Here is a 17,503-nt window from a genome sequence, read left to right as displayed (position 1 = left end):
ACTAATTAATTGAATGACTACACGATCCACTACTCTTACTTCATGCGCATTCTATTTTATGCTTATTTCAACTTGTAAAATAACTTTGGTGCGACACAGTCGTTGACGCAGTGTTGCAAGTGGAAGTACTCCTCTACACAGTCTTCCTTGTATGCTTGGTGTTCGTATCCCTCCTCTTCCAGTGCCTTCGTCACACGCTCGACACACTCCTCGTAATGGTGCACATAAGGCTGACAATGCTTGGACTTTGTGCATTCTTCTCTCATGGTATCCAATGGATCAACCAATTCTTCTTCATCTTCATCGTCCTCGTCTTCTTCATCGTCTTCATCCTCGTCGTTGTCACCTTCTTCATCTCCACCTTCCTCGTCATTGCCTTCGGCATCTTCTGAGTCGTCTGAACCGGATGTCAGATCGGAAGTTTCTTCTTCCGGAGTCTCCTCGGACTCTTCGGGCTGAATTAGTAATTGAAGTTATGAATCTTGTTGGTTAAATGATACATACCTCGTCAGCATATGCTACGGGAACGGCATACTCCCACAAATCCTTGATAAATGACATGGTTGGTTTTTCAGTTGGTGAGAAAAGTCAATGAAACCATTGGTCGAGCGCGCTCGTTACCCGGATTCAATCGGTCACGTGCATCGATAACGAGAGATGGGAAGTGAAGACCATTCATTATCAGCCGTCTAATGTAATATACCTCCGAGAGCACTTGATCCTTGTAGAAGTATCTTCCTTTAACCTACATTTTCAATATGTTTTTCAATACGATTGTTAATACGCAATCTTCCTACTATATTACTGAACTGGCTTAACGTCCATAGTCTTAGCCTTCTTGGCAATCTTGTCGTTGGCCTTGGAGCCCATGATACCTCCACCCCAGTGCTTTCTGTTCTCCTCGTACTTGTCGATGAAGTTGGCGTTGACAGTAGAAATCAACTTGGCCAATTCAGCCTCGTCAGCAGAGTTGACTTCGGTCAAAGCAGCGACAGAAGAGGTCTTCTTGTGAACCAAAGTACCCAATCTAGCCTTACCCTTGACAATGGCGTATGGAACACCCATCTTTCTACACAAAGCTGGCAAGAAAACAACCAACTCGATAGGGTCGACGTCGTTGGCAATCAAAACCAACTTGGCCTTCTTGTTTTCAACCAAAGAAACAACGTGGTTCAATCCGTACTTGACAACAACGGGCTTTGGAGAAGCGTCCTTGGCAGACTTACCCTCAGCGACGGCAGCAGCCTCCTTGGTCAATCTCTCCTTCTTCTCAGCAGCGGTCTCTGGTCTGTACTTGTTGAACAATTTCAAAGCTTGAGCAGCGGTGTTCTTGTCCAAAGTGTTTTGGAACTGGGAGAGTGCTGGAGGAACCTTCAATCTCAAAGAAAGAATCTTCTTTTGTCTTTGCAATCTGATGTATTCAGGCCATTTCACAAATCTGGAGACGTTTCTCTTTGGCTGAACAGATTGACCAATACCAAAGTTCTTTGGAGTGGACTCAATCAATGGGTTCTTGGCACTGGCAGTCTTGGTAGACTTGGATCCTAATGGTGCAGCAGCAACCTTCTTTCCTTTTGGAGCCATGGTAGTGTTGGTGATGAGGGAAATTTTCAGCGTGAAAAATTCAATGAATGAGAATATCGGTCACGTGCGCGTGACTGCGTTTTGTGTGGAAGTAAGTGGGTGGTGTAAATGGCGATAAACACCAGATAGAACGGGATAGTGAAGGGGTCGGTTCATAAATGTATTTCACTCATTCTGTTCAATTTAATTTTGTCTTACCAACATTCTTGCAATCTATCCGCTGTAATTTTTGACCTGCAGATAACGCATGGTACCTGATTTTGCAGTCGTTTCAGTAATCTATTCTCTAGCTGAAATAGCAGTATATAATTCATATTTCGGTAGCAAGCCACCGTGAGTTGCACCATCCTTTGACGGTGTATTGTGAGCGAGTCACTCCACTACTAGGAGCATGGCCATTAATACATTCCTTTGCTCCATAAAGGATACCTGCAGGTTTGAAACAACGTGCACCATTAACATTCCACGGCTGATGTGTACCATGTAGACGAACAAGACTTTGAGTACTTGTGATGTCTGTGTTCACGTACAGATCACACTCAATATGACTATAAGGGCATCTATCGGATCGAGGACCAAGTATCACTCCGCGCCATAGTTTCTCTTTAGAAGCATTCAGTATTTTATGGAGATTATTAGCATGATGGAATTGCCTAATGGCTTCGCTTCCTTGTAAGAGACGTTCAAGTTCGCTGCTGGTGTGGGCTATAGGAAGCATTCCCAGGGTTCTTCCACTATAGTCAAAAGCATAGAGTCGAAGAAAATCAGGATTTACCCTCTGATCTCTATTCTTGAATCGTGGGGTAATGGTGGGATTTCTACTGGTGATGTCGGCTCCATCTCCACGGAATGTAGTCAATTCTTCCTCAACGACAGCCGGCTGGTGAGGAAGTACATCATCGGTCATTCTGGGTGTGAGGGTGAATGTCGCTGTAATGCTAGCAGTTCTTTTACGCACAGAATTCTGAATACTCTTGAGAGATTCTGTCAAGTTTGATGCAAGGGTTCTGGATGGTCTACGCGACGCCTGCTTGAGACTTGAAACCGACTCTAGTGACGACAGGCGCGCGAGGGTCGAGGTTGCAAACGTATGCGTCGTGCAGTTTGAACTTGCACTTTTAATGGAAAGTGCTGCGAATGAGGGTGGAGAGGTTGAAGACGAAATTGACAATCTCAATTGCCGAGGAAAAGTGGGTGGTGTTCGTCTAGATGGGCGCATTGATGGAGAACCGAACCATTGGTTGCTTTGAGCAGAACTGGCAAGGCTGCTAGAAGACTCAATGGAAAGCGACAGTTTTGATCCGTCATCATCTTCATCGTCAAAGGTATCGTCGCAATCGCTATCTTCGAACGCGGTACAGTCAAATGAACAGTACTGGTTCACGGTGGAGTCGTACCCTTGCAAGGGATGTGATGGGTTGGGAGGAGAATCTGAAATTCTGGATATATGCTTGATGGAACTGATGCTAATTGAGCGTTTAACTGGTAATTTTGCGCCTGATTTCGATTCGGTGTGGTCCGCATCACCAAGAGGTATCGGTATAGGTCTTGATGACTGCATGGGTAGATCGGGGGCGGTCATTATAGGTCATGTATGACGACTTTGTTGACTTTGAGAATGGTCAAATAATTAGTTTTCCAACGATCCGATAAGGTCCAGATTTCGCCTGGGAGCTATGTTGGACTGTGCAAGCAACTAGAGACCAATGGTTTGGTCGAAAGTTACCTGTGACGGTGGTGAAAAGGGGTGGGGTTGCAGTTGAATTTGCAATTCTTGCTTTTAACAGACCGGCTGCCAAGATAAAGTATTGCAAGAAGGTATATGAACGTTTGCTAGTAATGTACCACAGGGTTTACGGCAAACTGATCAATCTAGCTGTTCTTTAAAAAAAAATGATAGGTTATATAATTAGTTGTGAGAAGAATTATGTCACTGAAATGGATCAACCTGCGCAAAAAAATGATGCGCTCCGCTCGGAGAAAGCGGCGTGGGGTTCCGGTCGGAAACTACCGAAAAAAGCTTATTTTGAAGTAGAGAAAGAGTTGCTACGCAATTACATAATTGTGTTACTACAAGGTTTGAAAGTTTTCATATATGATATGTAAAATATACTTTTGTACCTATCTCGTCTGTAATTCGCTTATGTATTTTTCCCGCACAATAGACGGCGTTCTCAGATGCAAAAGTGTCGCGAAACAAAATTGGGAAGGTGCAAGCGCCACGTTTTATTGTCTCCTATAACATTGTTCTTTCGTAATCCATATCGTCTATGTCGTCATCTGCATCGTCGCGGATTCCGACTAGTGCATACTCATTCATTTTAGGTCCCAGTTTGCCATAATAATCTGCAAAAAGCTTATCAATATCCTCCAACTCTATGCCTTTCGTCTCGGGATAAAATACGATAACCACACCTGCTGATATTATGCAAAAGCCTGCGGGTATAAGATACATTGCCCACCCTATCAGTTCTTGAAGTACTGGGGTAAGTTGTCCAACAATGTAATTAGCTAGCCAATTCGTAGCGGTCGATAACGAAACACCTTTGGATCGAATAGCCATAGGAAGCACCTCTGGCGGAATCAAAAATCCAATAGGACCCCAGCTATAACCAAACGATGCATTGTAGATAATGACAAGAAGTGCCACTAAAGACAGGGTGTAAGATTTGTCCAAAAACATGAACAAGGCAATGAGAAATAGGCAAACTGCCATCAGGGCTCCACCACTTATCAAGATGGGTTTACGACCCCACTTGTCCACTAAGAACCATGGTGGAATCGTAGATGCGAGGTATACAAGAGCATTGACTCCTGTCATAAGCAATGCTTTGGAATCTTCGAAGCCTGCTTCTTGAAATACCAATGGAGCATAGTAGGAAATGATATTGATACCATTCAATTGAGCAAATCCAAGTGCTGAACATGCGATCAATACTCTTGTCTTGTAATGACGTAACATGTGTCTCCAACTTCTCTCATATTTTGGAGTGGTGACCCGTTCATGTAAGATAGAATTCTTTATCATAAAGAATTCTTTGCGAGGCTTGTCACGATCTGGAGAGCTGTCGTACAATAAACAAAGAACATGAAATCCTTGCTGATCCATATCCACGTCCAATAACCATCGAGGCGACTCGACTATGAAAAAGCCACCCAAAAATAAAACAAATGCAATTACAACCTGAATGAATAGAGGAAGCCGCCACAGGAGGTTAGCAGCAAATGAATGGGGGTCCTTACGAGCATTACCCACGTTCTGGATAAAGTAACAAAAATAATCAACCCACACACTCAATGCATAACCACTAATATTACCGGTGAATTCACCACACACGAGTTTACCTCGTTCTTCAGAAGGAGATATTTCACACTGGTAGGAGGGTACCATTGTCAGGAGAATACCAACACCGAACCCCGAAAGCACTCTGCCAATGGCGAAAACAAAGAGATTTGATGCAAATGATTGAAACAGACCGCCAATCATGAAGATGAAAGTACCGATTAAAATAGTGCGTTTTCTTCCCAATTTATCAGACAATTTTGCCACCATCAAGGAAGAAATCATGGCACCAATCTCGAGAATTGCAATGATGAACCCTATTTGTGCTGAGCTTGGGGAGTTAAAGTATTTGTCAAAGGTGACAAACGTCAATATTCCTGAGCATACACCCTGTTCGTATCCGAAAAGCGATACAAATAATGAAACAAATGCCGATGTAAAATAGACAAGTCTGTTTCCCTTGAACGAAAGCTTGTTTGTATACCCTTTAGAGTCGAAATCGACATGGTCGTAACGGTTTCCATAATCATCCAAGTACCCAGCCAGACCGTCAAAAGACAGCGCATTTGCTAAACGAACCGGATCATCGGAGTCGTATTCCAAATCACTACTGTTACGCCGGTGTGTTACTGCTTGAGAAGCGGAAGCAGAAGAATCGCTCAATCCCGATCCATTCTCGGTTTTTTCGTCGTCATCTATTTTATGTTCAAGGAAAGAATCATATGGTTTGTCGGTATCGCGTGATAAATGAAGATTTTTGTTGGATATGGGTCTTCCAGGAGCACCAGTTCTCGCACGGGTGTCGTGGTGGGTTCTTAGCCCATCTGGTTCAGATTGAAGAAGCGATTGTTGCGCCGAGGAATCTTGGTGCAAAAAGTCAGACGTCACAGAATCGCTTGATAAGCGCTGAGAGTCCTCAAAGGGGTTCTGCAGACTGCTCATGGGAAATTGGAGGTGTCTTCAAGATCTAGGCGCCAGAGAATGATCCTGGCGTCATAAAAGTGGATATGGGAAACAATACGTCTTGGCGCGATTCGAGGGTCGGGTTCGAGTGGGGTGCCTGCATCCAAGGCGCGAATATTGGTTGCGTGCGGCGAGGAACGATGGTAGACTAGTGTAGGGTGGTGTTACGGTTTATAACGTACAGTGAAACTATTTACTACTTAATTGCTTTGGAGAGTCCTTGGCCTAGCTTTTTTGGTTCTTGGCCTTTTTGGGGCGAATATAGCTATCAATGTAAAAGGCTGCAAATAACGCCGTTAATGGAGTCAAGTATCCAACGTTAATGAACAACAGAAGAGCTTGATCGGTAGTACCAATACAACTGGTAAGCTCACCGCTGGATAAGTCGGTATACCAGATAAAAGCGTGTACAACTGCCAAAGACCCACCAACAAGAAATTGGGTAATTTGCAATGAAGTCAATGTCCTCTTGAAAAGTACCGGGACCCGGATACGAAGACAGCTGAGGGAGAAGTAAAAATACATAAGGGTGTGGATGAACGAATTGAACACAACAAAGATCCAGATTGGAGGGCTTTGGTACCTGATACCAGCCCACATACACATCATGGCACCAGAATGGTGATAACTTTGAAGCAACGATGACGGCCTACCTTTTAACAAGATGATGATGGTGTCGATGACCTCGTAAAATTTGGACATGTAGAACCAGTAACCAAAGATTTCCAAGTTACGGAAGGGAAGTTTCGAGCTAAAGACTCCATTCTGCAAATCACATACAGAGTGGAAGAAATTGTCCACCACACTAGAGGTATTGGAAACATTCAGAATGATCTCCACCGTTTGGGAAATAGCAGATGACATTCCTACAAGTGTCCAAGCCGAGTACAAGCACAAGAACACATTGTGAGCCAACACAAATAACTTGAACAATCCCAGACGGGCAATGGAATATGGTGCTGGAGGGAGTTTTTTGAGTTCTGCTGGAGATAGCGATTCGATGTTCTTGTTAGCCTTAGTTGCCTGGCGCCGACGTACTATTCCATTGGCATAGTGGACCGAAGTGAAGTAAACCAAAGCAATGGTTATCGGAGTGGTGATTTTCATGGAGGTTTGATAAAGATTGGAAAGCCAATCACTCTTGAATGGTGATGGTGCCAATGGAGTTTGTCCCGAAGGAAACTTCCATATGTTGCTACTAGGTTTCCCAAACTCAATCATGACTTGCCCGAGTGGTGAAAGTAATTGACTTATATAATTACTGTCGCAACAACCAGTAGATTTTTGCCGAGGAACAGCGATGCATTGGCAGTTTGCGACATGTCCCAAAACGGTGCGACTGATTCAAACGGGTGCAAAAAAAACTGGCAAGTCCAAGACGAAAATGGAAATAGAAAAAGAGGTTGTGTAGTAGATGGTGGTGACAATCTGTGTGCTTGAATTGAAGTCTGTAACTGGTATAGTGGGGAAATCGATTCTCATAAAACCGGGGTTAATGTTACGGTGCCGAGTCCGCGCCGCACTGACGCTTGCTGCATTTGTTGGGATGCGCCGCAGATGATTGATGGGCGGATGTAATCGGATATTGGGCTTGAACAAATCGATGAACAATGAGTAAAAAATGAGTAAGAAGTGACGGGCAAGTAAGCAGATGGGCGTCTATTTGTAGTAATCACTTCATATTTGTTTTTTGCTTGTTGAATATTTAGTATTTTGATATGTAGTGTGAGTTTCATATTCTCTTGTGATCATTAAACTAGCGTGTGAGCTTATATATTGAGGATTGCTTCACATATATAAATTTTTTATGGTATCAAGATGTTGGCATATTGATTGCGATATCTTATCATTCCTGGTTGGTCGTTAGTGAAATTGTAGTTTACTGCATTTTTCTCGAATTTTGCAACTGGTCGCACCACATTATTGATTGGCCGCAATTGCTCGACTTCAGTATCCACAATTTGCTCATACTTCCAGGGACTACGGTCCGCAATCATAAACTCTTTCTCTCTCAAAAAGCTAGTCAATTGCTGTACTCCTGCCTTGATGCTTGCATCCAGATACGAGCTCAAGATCACCTGGTGAAATCCAGTGTCGTAAGTGCCAATAGGCGTCTCATTAATCGTAAGAGTTACATCATGTCTCACGTTTAATGGTACCAATACCCGCTCACAGAACTCGACATTGGCCTCGCTGATCATATGGTCGAATTTCCCTGGAGAAAATGTCACTTTGATTTCGTAGTTTATTGGCATTTGCAACCGTAATTGCTCAGCACATTGTTGAGAACGGTGATCAGAACCACGGATAGAAACCGTCAACTCGTTGCTATTCTGAAACGCTTCAACAGATTTGGGGAAATCGATATACACTCCATGCTTGATTTCCAATTCATTGACAAAGTTCAAGTTTTTATTCTTGGCATTGATCATCAACATATAATGTCCCTTGAGAAGCTTAAATCCAGTGGTACGATAATGTGCAAGTCCAGGTATCATGGCTTGGTTTTTGAGACACAGCTGAACGAGTTGGTCGATCTCATACCTAGCCAACATGATGTTTCGACTATTTTTTCTAGGACACTTGATCAAGACATTGTTGCTTCGTTTGTAGGTGTAGAACACTCGCGACTCATTTAAGTTATTTTTGTTCGAGAATTTGATGAAAACGTTATACTTTTTCATAATTGACTGAATAATCGATCCACCATTACCAATGATAGATTTATGGAACACCTCGGGAATGTTAAACTGATCTTCTGCTGGAAGCTCGCACTCAACAAGGTGAATAGCCTGGAGCAATTGAGGGAGTGTGGTGGGGTTTCCACTGGTGATACTGATATCAATATAAAAATTGTTCTGGTTGAATGGCTTGAATTGAATTTGGGGAATCAGATGGAGTTGGTTCAATATCTTGATAAGCTTTCCGTTTTTCTTACCGCTTATAAAGTCCTTTTGACTATTGTTCAACTCAATTTGAAGCTTGATATCAAAGTCTCCACTGAAACATGAATGCCAGTACACATAGTCAGTGTTAAAATCAGAGAGAGCCGCCTTGATATCTTCAGCTAATCCTGTTAACTCAATGCAATGGCTGCTAGCGGTGACCACGCATGAACGCTTATTACTGACAAGTTTCAGAAGCTTGTTAACGATATCGTTGGGGAATCCAGCAGGCCGAAGCGTGAGGGTATAATACCTGCTGCCCAACAAAGCAAGGTCCTCTACTGCATCATTCACCATTTCGGCCGTCTGACCTTGAATGATAATGTCATACTCGCCCGGTTCGGCGAGCGATGGGACCTGAACATAGACACCGTATTTGAACATGATATTCAATAATTCAGGCTGGTTGTGCAATACTAAGGCATCAATGGTGGTCTTTGGAAGCGTCACCAGTTTGACGAAAAGATCCCATTTCCCGTTGCTTTTTAGTTGTTCCAAGAGCCTGGTAAGAATATGCTTGGACAAGGCGATTTCATGGACGTTTCTAGCAGTGATGGAGATTTTGAGTTGGCTTGTGGTATCGAGAACCTTGGTACTGAACAAGCTGGGGAGAAGGTCCAGGATATAAATGTTGGCTTTCAGTTGCATAGCAATTTGGTTAAAGTTGTAGAGGTCAATACCTCCGATCAATGGCACCACCGAGAGATCAATATTCACATAATCCAAATGATATTCATCCATCATGGTGTCCAAGAGAATTCTCAATTGTGACTCAGCCACGGTGATGTTATCCTCAAATCCCAACACATACACATACGGATGATTTGACCGGTTCACCTTGGTTTGAAAGTCGGTGTTCTCGTCACTGATAATAATATCCACATCATAACGAGAAGCCAAGTCGTTCAAATAGAAGAAAAAGTCGTGGTTCAATTTGCGGAAAGAGCTAGCCTCAAGCTCCACTTGCTTGTACCCAACCCGGTTATACTTTTGAAGAATTTTGGTTCTGGCATTATTGACAAACGACTGGTTGGTGGAAGATATAGTTACCACATATTCTTGACTGGACAGTCCCTCTACCACATTCACAGACCCATCAATGGATTCATTGAGTTTGTCGGCTTCGCGATGGATAGCTTGGACGTTGTCAATGATATCGATTACCGATGGACCTGAATCGTACTTGAACCATTGGTTTTGAGTATGAAAGTAGTTGTTGGTTATCAAGTTGATGACATAGGTGTATTCAAGGGGAATCACCACATGATACATAATGACAGTCTCGCAAGCAATTATTATAGCCCCGGGTATATAAGGCTATCTAAAGTTCCATTGTTTTGCTTACTGCAATCGGTTGCAACCCATCCCAATTAGGAAAGGTAATAACATGACATGGGTAAAATGCAGGAAATATTCCCAAAGTTACAACCGCTTGGAATCCCATACATACACCATTTCGTCCCACCCGGTAGATGCAGCCCATCCAGGTTCTCCCCATAAACTATAATCACATCCAATAACAAATTCTCGATGCCTGGACATCACACCCTTACACCCACCGGCCCCAGAGTTCAAGAACCGGGCTCTTTCATTTGACATATCGTTCCATACTCGGCATGTCATATCGTACGATGCACTTATGAGCTCGTTTCCCGAGTGTGGAGACCACATGACTTTTCGTACTGCAAATTCATGCCCTAGTAATTCATTTAGTGGAGTAGGCCCTCGTATGTGGTATGCAGGCATGGGTGCAATGGGATTTGGCTGGTCGATTTTGGTGATCATTCGCAAGTCCCAAATCCTCACCAGCTTGTCCGTTCCTGCCGTAGCCACCACTGTAGACTTGTACTTGTTCCAATCACAACTCAAGGCCTCCATTCCGCCATGGCCAATATAGTCAACTTGGAGCTGTCGTGGTGCACGGATGTCCCACACTTGAATATGGGATGTGCCATTGCAACTGATGATGGTGGATGGAGAATGAGGCGAGAAAGATGCATTGTAGACACACTGGGCGGTACTCGAAGACGGGGTGGTTCCTGGAGCCCCGGGAGCCCCAGAATTTGTTGCTGAATTAGGTCCTGGATTGGGCCCAGAACTTCGCACAGAGTGATCTGTAGGAGAACGAAGAGTCATTAACGATTGAGGTCTCAGCGGGTCCCAAATCTTTATGGTTCCATCCCACGAAGACGACACGAAAGTAGATTTGTCTACGAGGTTCCAATTGACCAGAAACACTTCTCTTTCATGTTCTCTCCAATTCATAACTGGAAACTGACCAACCGTCGTATCGAATAATTTTATAGAGCCATCACCGCTTGCCGCCACAAGCTGATTTTCATGGTTCTCGCTCCAAGATATGTCGAAAAGTCCATCTTGGGTATCCCAAGAAATCGGATTTGCAATTGTTCCATTTGGCTCGATCAGAAGAATATATAATCGACCATTTCCTACCAACCCATAATTGGCTGCCGTCGCTACCGCTAGCTTGTTATCGAAAAACGGCAGGTATTGTACGCCATAACCATTGTGACCAGCAGTCCTAAATGCTAACATGATGACAAGAGAGTGTGCGCCGAGGCAGATAGTATTGAGCTGTATACAGGAAGATATACCATTAGGTATCCATGGAAAAAGAGTAAAAGGTGATCTACAGTAAGTCTAAGGCTAATATATAGTAAGCTAGTAGTCCAGCCTTATTCTATACTCGTAAGAATTAAATCTACCCTTTTGGTATTAAATAGTCTTGCACTTTTAGCAGTCAGCATTACGCAGCCAACTCGAATAATCCACAGTCTAAATGCTTGATAAGGTGATGCATTGATTGATCGACTTGCAGCTCGTCCACAATGCCTAAACCAATAAGATCTCCCCACATGAGAGAAGCCTTTTGCTGGGCATACTTGAGGTACTCGAAACTGTCGTCACTTGAAGTGATCTCATCTTCAACAACCACATTTTCGTCCAATTGTAAAGCATCGACCCCAGTAGAAATACTATAAGTAGCTCCTACGCCCTGCTCTTCCTTTCTCGAACCCAAGTCATCGGTAGTGGTATCGTTCTCAGGTCCGTTTTGGATAAGGCCCCATAAGCACCAAAAAATCAGCACTGTTGGACGCCACAAAATGCACTCGTTGTAGAGTTTCCTGATTTCGTATTGAAGTATATCGGTCACCGAAGTCACATCCACATTAGCGTTGGTTTTGTAGTTACTTGAAGGATAATGGAAGTCGTACTCCACGTACGATTTAATGAGATTGAGCTGCTCTAATTGGGTGGGATAGCGATCGTGATGAATATAGTATGAGCATTCTTCATTGTGGTAGTCAGACATCCATTCACAAAAATGGTTCACAAGGTCGTAGGCAGGAAAATTTGGTCCAGAGTACTCAAAATCAATTACTGCCAAGTTGGTGTCCTTCTTATTGGTGGTGGATGTGAGAGACGATGACTCTTGTGGCACTATAATATCCTCAGGCGAGAACAGATCATGTAAAAGAAGGTTACCATATTGAGTATCGTTGTGACAAAACCTCAAGTTTGTGCTGATATCCTCCTCATATTGGTCAAATAACCATTTTCTGTACCTCAAGACTGCATCTCTAAATTTACGGTAATCAGTCAAAAATGCTTCCCGATGGTCAAAGTTGTCCCAGGTGGGCAAAATTGTCCGTTCAAAAAGGTCTAACCATCTCAAAATAAATTTCCAAGTTGCTGGGATGCCTTTACGGTCCTTATCATCCAATTCCAATTTGTAGTGAAGATCCTTCATTCTTCTCGCTATCATTTGTGAAATCACGGCGTCTCGGATTTGTAATCGATTAAGCGTAACGTAGCCTTCCAAAAATTGTTCGATTCTACCATTGATGAAAATTCCCAAAAGTCGAGGACCAATTTTTTTCTGCAGCAATTTGATCAAAACCTCGAGCTCAGTATCCCTGTCAACAACCAGATCAACATTTTTTCCGTAAACACGAAGCAAGAGAGCAGGCAAGTTGACATTCAGTACTGGATCCTTGTATTCAAGCTTGTAGATCGAGTTCGTTAAAGCACCCAGAATACGTTGCACCGACAACTGCGCTGGTATAAGCTGTCTCTTGTGCCATTTACTGACCTTGAGGGCTTTTATAACTCCCACCAAGTCCAGTTTGAAGAAATCAAGGGGAAGAGTATTGTCAATGGTTGCAGAAACCGTTGGAATCGACGAATCGGAATCGACAGTAGTCGAAGTAAGCAAAAGTTTTGTGAGAGACGAAGCTGAAAGTGACCTCCGACGTAAGGATGGTCTTCTTGTAGCACTAGTCAGTCGCGACAGAGCCGCTGAGTGCCTCAGACGAGACCGCAGACGAGAATGGGGTTGTGACATGGTGGTTAGTAGTCGTGAGACAAAATGGTCTTGGTATTCGCGCGCATGCATACAAGCACAGCGTCTATGGGCGTGCATACTAAGCAGGGCGGATGAGAAGGCTTGGCCTGGTGTACGGGTGTTTCAGCAAGGAACGGTGATCAGGGGAACACGATAGAGTAGTCAAAACTTGCAATATCCATGGGACGAGATTGAAAACAAATAATTCTGATTTTTGAGGCGAAATTGTGTCTTCTACAGGTTTTCGGCATTTTTCGGCTCTTTTTGGTCCCAAACCTTAATGCCAATGTCCATTTTCGTGGTGCATGTCCTGCAGGTACATTTGCCAAAAGAAGGAACAGCTGAGCTCCTTCATTCCGGCGTTTTTCCATCGTTTTTTTTAGAGTTTTACTCGGCGCTAATACTTTTGGCTTCACCCTCGTGTACCTATCACATGGAACTAGCAAATAACATCATTTTTATTCATTGAACCCTTTTGGTGCTCACGATCTTTTGAAAGATCTTTCCCCACACCGTCGAGATTGACCTGTTTGAGGTCATAAACTCGCTCGTAACCGTGATATATTTGACATACATTTGTTCCCTTTGAGGTTTCCCACCCTATACCTTCGCTTTACTGTCCATGTCTCCAACGATAAACCGCAAGAGGTCATCCAAATCCACCCATTCGGTGTCATCAACAAATTCCCAAACCACGCTTACAGCCCCCCTGCCTTCAATACCAACTGCTATAACACCTCCTCGTGCCCCTTCGACGCCACGATTAACATCATCCCCTATAGCCACGCCTAGCTCGCCTCGAAACCCTTCCGTACGTGATCCCAAGTACATCAAAGTTGTCCTTAAACGTATTAAAAAACTTGAGGTGGTTCACTCCAAATTTGCTACCAAAAGCAACTACGTCACCAAAACTAACATCCTAAGAAAGACCCTTCTACCATTTCTCCGTGCATCCAATTCGCTTGAACTTCTGGAAAATTGTGACATTCAAGTCCAGCGCTCACTTGCAAGCGTATTAACTTCTATTTTGCTTAGATGGTGGTCATCACTTCTCGGCTCGGTAGCACTTACTTCTCTGGTTACAAGCACCGATCGAAACGCTTACCTCGAGGGTATCTCTCGCATAATATCTCGTTCAGAATGGTTTTCGTCTGATAAAGATACCCTTCGTCAATATCGCCAACTCTTGGTTTCCACTTTGGATTATGTCATTTCTCGTCTCCTGTCTCTCAAGGTGACACTGCTTGCCTTTCTGGCGTTTGCAGGTAAGGTTTTTGCTTATGGTTTCTTCCACATTCCCAAGGTTAGCAATGCCCTTTTGTTCCTATTAAACGTTCGGGTTTCAGTTTTAAAACGTTCCGAAGCGAATGTAACCTCAAAAAATGAGTCAAGGCTATTGTTTCCTGTTCCAGTGCAAGCTTGGGTTAATTTTTCTGGTATAAACGTGCCAAAGAATCGTCATCACCTTAATTGCATGCCTCCACCACAGCATCCCGTCGATGGTATAAAAGACCCCAATGGAACCTGGGTACACCGATGGTGCTCTAGTGACTCAGACATATTCAACTCTTTTCTACGTCACTATTTAAATGTTTGTCTGCATTATGTTGATGAGGATTTTGATCCGCCTTCACTCCCGGGCTTCCAGATAATTTTAGGGCACATTTTCCAAATTTTCGAAACAAGTATCAATCGCATGGCAATTGCAAATTCCGAACGTCCAACGGACAGACCAACTAATATGAGTCGTGGTCCTGCAAAATCGAATTTGGCATCGCCTATCCTAAAAATTCTCAAGACCTTCCGTGATTTGACGTTTTCTGACATCTCGTTTCGATATGCGTTATGCAGAAAAGTGGACGGTCTTCTTGTTGCCATTGCTAGAACAAGCAGCATTTACGACTACCACAAGAATGGTGTGATCTTGAATGTAGCCCATGAAATTGTCCATCAAGTAGGTCAAGACATTAATTGGGAGTTTTGGCTTGGATGTATTTACATGATGTTACAGAATACTGATCATGTACAAACGTTGCTTAAATGCCTCTCGTTTCTTTTCAATGTTTGGGATAGAATACCAGAAACACTTCCTACTTGTGAAGATACTTCAGCACCTCATCTTAAGTGGCTTCAAGATTTGAATGAGAGTTTCAAGGTAAATTTTGTCAATTGGTTGATATCTAATCAATGTTGGGAGCGATTCTTCACCCATTGGAATGGACTTGTTAGCTCTTATTTCATCAGGCTCTTGGTTTGGCGTGTCATTGGCATCAACAATTTCGAGTCTTCAATTGCCATACAAACCACCAAGAAGGTTGAATCTCGGGTTCGTAAAGCTCACGAGATGTTACTTGCTCATGATAATGAGTGTGACTATTACAAACCAGACAGTCCATTGGGTAGCAGAAAGTTGGGTATTGTGCCCGTCAATGCCAAGGACGAGTTTTACTTGGCAGGTGACGTTTCAACAGCGCCAGTTATTTCAACCCCAAGTGAGATTCGCAAAACTCATCCATACGAAATCTTTGATGAGGCGGTTTATTCATGCTCTTCCTTACCTGTTACTCCAGCTCTGGTCATCGATAGAAGTACGTCAAGCCCCGATATCAAAGACAAGAGCTCTTTGGTTACCTCTATTGGCAAACTTTTCAAGATGTTGTCCATGGAAGAGCCCAAGAAACCTCCTCAACTTCGCAACAATAGGAACTCGGTATCATTGACATCCCTATCAACTTCATATTCCACAATGTCACAGTCGTCAAGTCCGTCTGTCATGTCCTACAAATCTACTCCCACTTCCAATACCGACAACTCCACTGAGGATTCGGATATCAGCAGCATTTCCACGGAACTGTGGAGCCCCAACGATGAACAAACGCAGCCGCCTGAGCTTTTCAATAAGGTTCCTGAGGTTGTACGGCCAGTCCTCAAATTTGAACTCATTGTTGATCATGATTCCCTTAGTAACAGGTTTTCGATCATGAAAATGCAAGCACCAAGAGTTCCTTTTAGTCGTTGTGTACCTGATGTGCCTGAAATACCTACCATATCCATATTCGTTCGAGATGATCCCTACGATAAGTTATATTTGAGTCAAGAGAATGACTTGATGATACTGAATGATTTTGGAGGTATAGAACAATCTCTGGTGTATGAGAATTTGAGTCCAAATGATAGGGCCAAATGGGAGAAGCTCGGTAAACGATTAAACGAATGGAATCTGGTGGTCGAGGAGTTTGAAAAGTACATGATTCATCGAGTCGAAACGGATCAACTCAACAGCAAGATCAATGCACCATTGATGGGAGCTTGGAGCACGGGAGATATCAACGAGACAGACTACTTCAAAAAGATTGTGCCATTCTTGCTGGTAGAAGAAGCGAACGATTTAAAGATGAATGGAGGCTGAGGCCGCAATTCATTTTTCATGATACTTAGGTTTTTATTCCTATTTATTAAATGACTCTCTCATTGGACCATGTTCCTATCTATTCGTAATTCATGACTCTCTCTCTTCATGTCTTTCAGGTCTCTTTCTTGACTTTTATGTTTCTCCTGAAATCTTGTTCATTTTGCTCGTTGTATTTCGTCCATGTTACTAGTGCTGTCAATAAACACACAAACGAGCTGAACCCCCAGAATATAATTATACCCACTAACATGGACGATTTATAGTATGTCACCATATAGTACCTAATACCATCCCACTGGACATAAAATTCCAAAAACGAATGGTTATCGTCAACGTCGGTGTTTCTATGAACATCAATTCTAGCATTATATGACAGAGTCTCTGATATCTGTCGTCCACTTTGCAAAGAATACTGAGAATTGACATTTACAATCTTGCGTATATCGGTCAATTGGGGAGACACATAATGGCGTAGCTTATAAGGAATGAGCCGATTATTCGAGTGGAAAATGTAATCCTCTTCACAGTTGAGTACAAATGTTGATCTGGCCGAATATGAGCCAAGGGTTACGTTATGGATCACCGACCTAATACTGTTTTTCTCAGAGTAGCATATAATGTCCAAGTTCAAAGATAATAAATACATGAGGTCTGGAGTCTGCTCAAATACCTTGATGTATGGTTCTAGATTTGCATAGCCTCTCCTTTCTTCGTGAAAACTTTCTTTTGGAGAAAAAGTGATGGGGACCCTCAAAACCAGAATGGGGATCAAAGTTGAATAAAAGTACAAGTAAGATAAAATGGATAACGGAAGCAAGATAGCAAGAGTCGAGAAGAGAATTGTACTATAGTACAATGATTGCCTCGTCAACGCTAGTGGTACAGCTAGATTAACCATTGTGTAAAGTTAATTTGTGGGGAATTGAATTATTCGACGCGAACTTTAAAAA

At 43.0% G+C, this 17,503-nt stretch overlaps 9 protein-coding genes across 9 annotated transcripts; 1 reads left to right on the top strand and 8 right to left on the bottom strand. All coding sequences in view use genetic code 12, as the record gives it.

Moving 5' to 3' along the window:
• Nucleotides 1-801: 801 nt before the first annotated feature.
• Nucleotides 802-1,584, bottom strand: RPL8B (60S ribosomal protein eL8; the record flags this gene model as incomplete). The annotated part of the gene is made up of 1 exon (XM_001486491.1): nucleotides 802-1,584. The coding sequence occupies one exon, from the start codon at nucleotides 1,582-1,584 to the stop codon at nucleotides 802-804; it is 783 nt and encodes a 260-aa protein (XP_001486541.1).
• A 310-nt stretch (nucleotides 1,585-1,894) lies between these two features.
• Nucleotides 1,895-3,166, bottom strand: PGUG_02211 (uncharacterized protein; the record flags this gene model as incomplete). The annotated part of the gene is made up of 1 exon (XM_001486490.1): nucleotides 1,895-3,166. One exon carries the CDS (start codon nucleotides 3,164-3,166, stop codon nucleotides 1,895-1,897), a length of 1,272 nt encoding a protein of 423 aa, XP_001486540.2.
• Nucleotides 3,167-3,820: 654 nt separating this feature from the next.
• Nucleotides 3,821-5,809, bottom strand: HGT5 (Hgt5p; the record flags this gene model as incomplete). The annotated part of the gene is made up of 1 exon (XM_001486489.1): nucleotides 3,821-5,809. The coding sequence occupies one exon, from the start codon at nucleotides 5,807-5,809 to the stop codon at nucleotides 3,821-3,823; it is 1,989 nt and encodes a 662-aa protein (XP_001486539.2).
• Nucleotides 5,810-6,055: 246 nt separating this feature from the next.
• PGUG_02209 (uncharacterized protein) lies at nucleotides 6,056-7,051 on the bottom strand (the record flags this gene model as incomplete). The annotated part of the gene is made up of 1 exon (XM_001486488.1): nucleotides 6,056-7,051. One exon carries the CDS (start codon nucleotides 7,049-7,051, stop codon nucleotides 6,056-6,058), a length of 996 nt encoding a protein of 331 aa, XP_001486538.2.
• Nucleotides 7,052-7,635: 584 nt separating this feature from the next.
• Nucleotides 7,636-10,047, bottom strand: PGUG_02208 (uncharacterized protein; the record flags this gene model as incomplete). Its single annotated transcript, XM_001486487.1, has 1 exon — nucleotides 7,636-10,047. One exon carries the CDS (start codon nucleotides 10,045-10,047, stop codon nucleotides 7,636-7,638), a length of 2,412 nt encoding a protein of 803 aa, XP_001486537.2.
• A 150-nt stretch (nucleotides 10,048-10,197) lies between these two features.
• On the bottom strand, nucleotides 10,198-11,331 carry PEX7 (Pex7p; the record flags this gene model as incomplete). The annotated part of the gene is made up of 1 exon (XM_001486486.1): nucleotides 10,198-11,331. One exon carries the CDS (start codon nucleotides 11,329-11,331, stop codon nucleotides 10,198-10,200), a length of 1,134 nt encoding a protein of 377 aa, XP_001486536.2.
• A 211-nt stretch (nucleotides 11,332-11,542) lies between these two features.
• Nucleotides 11,543-13,219, bottom strand: PGUG_02206 (bifunctional choline kinase/ethanolamine kinase; the record flags this gene model as incomplete). Its single annotated transcript, XM_001486485.1, has 1 exon — nucleotides 11,543-13,219. The coding sequence occupies one exon, from the start codon at nucleotides 13,217-13,219 to the stop codon at nucleotides 11,543-11,545; it is 1,677 nt and encodes a 558-aa protein (XP_001486535.2).
• A 544-nt stretch (nucleotides 13,220-13,763) lies between these two features.
• On the top strand, nucleotides 13,764-16,550 carry PGUG_02205 (uncharacterized protein; the record flags this gene model as incomplete). Its single annotated transcript, XM_001486484.1, has 1 exon — nucleotides 13,764-16,550. One exon carries the CDS (start codon nucleotides 13,764-13,766, stop codon nucleotides 16,548-16,550), a length of 2,787 nt encoding a protein of 928 aa, XP_001486534.2.
• A 115-nt stretch (nucleotides 16,551-16,665) lies between these two features.
• Nucleotides 16,666-17,451, bottom strand: PGUG_02204 (uncharacterized protein; the record flags this gene model as incomplete). Its single annotated transcript, XM_001486483.1, has 1 exon — nucleotides 16,666-17,451. One exon carries the CDS (start codon nucleotides 17,449-17,451, stop codon nucleotides 16,666-16,668), a length of 786 nt encoding a protein of 261 aa, XP_001486533.2.
• Nucleotides 17,452-17,503: the final 52 nt, after the last annotated feature.

Source organism: Meyerozyma guilliermondii, genomic scaffold, assembly GCF_000149425.1.
Source record: "Meyerozyma guilliermondii ATCC 6260 scaffold_2 genomic scaffold, whole genome shotgun sequence".
In the NCBI taxonomy this organism is placed as follows: Eukaryota; Fungi; Ascomycota; class Pichiomycetes; order Serinales; family Debaryomycetaceae; genus Meyerozyma; species Meyerozyma guilliermondii.
The sequence above is the reverse complement of the archived record's forward strand: the minus strand, read 5'-3'. Positions and strand labels throughout refer to the sequence as shown.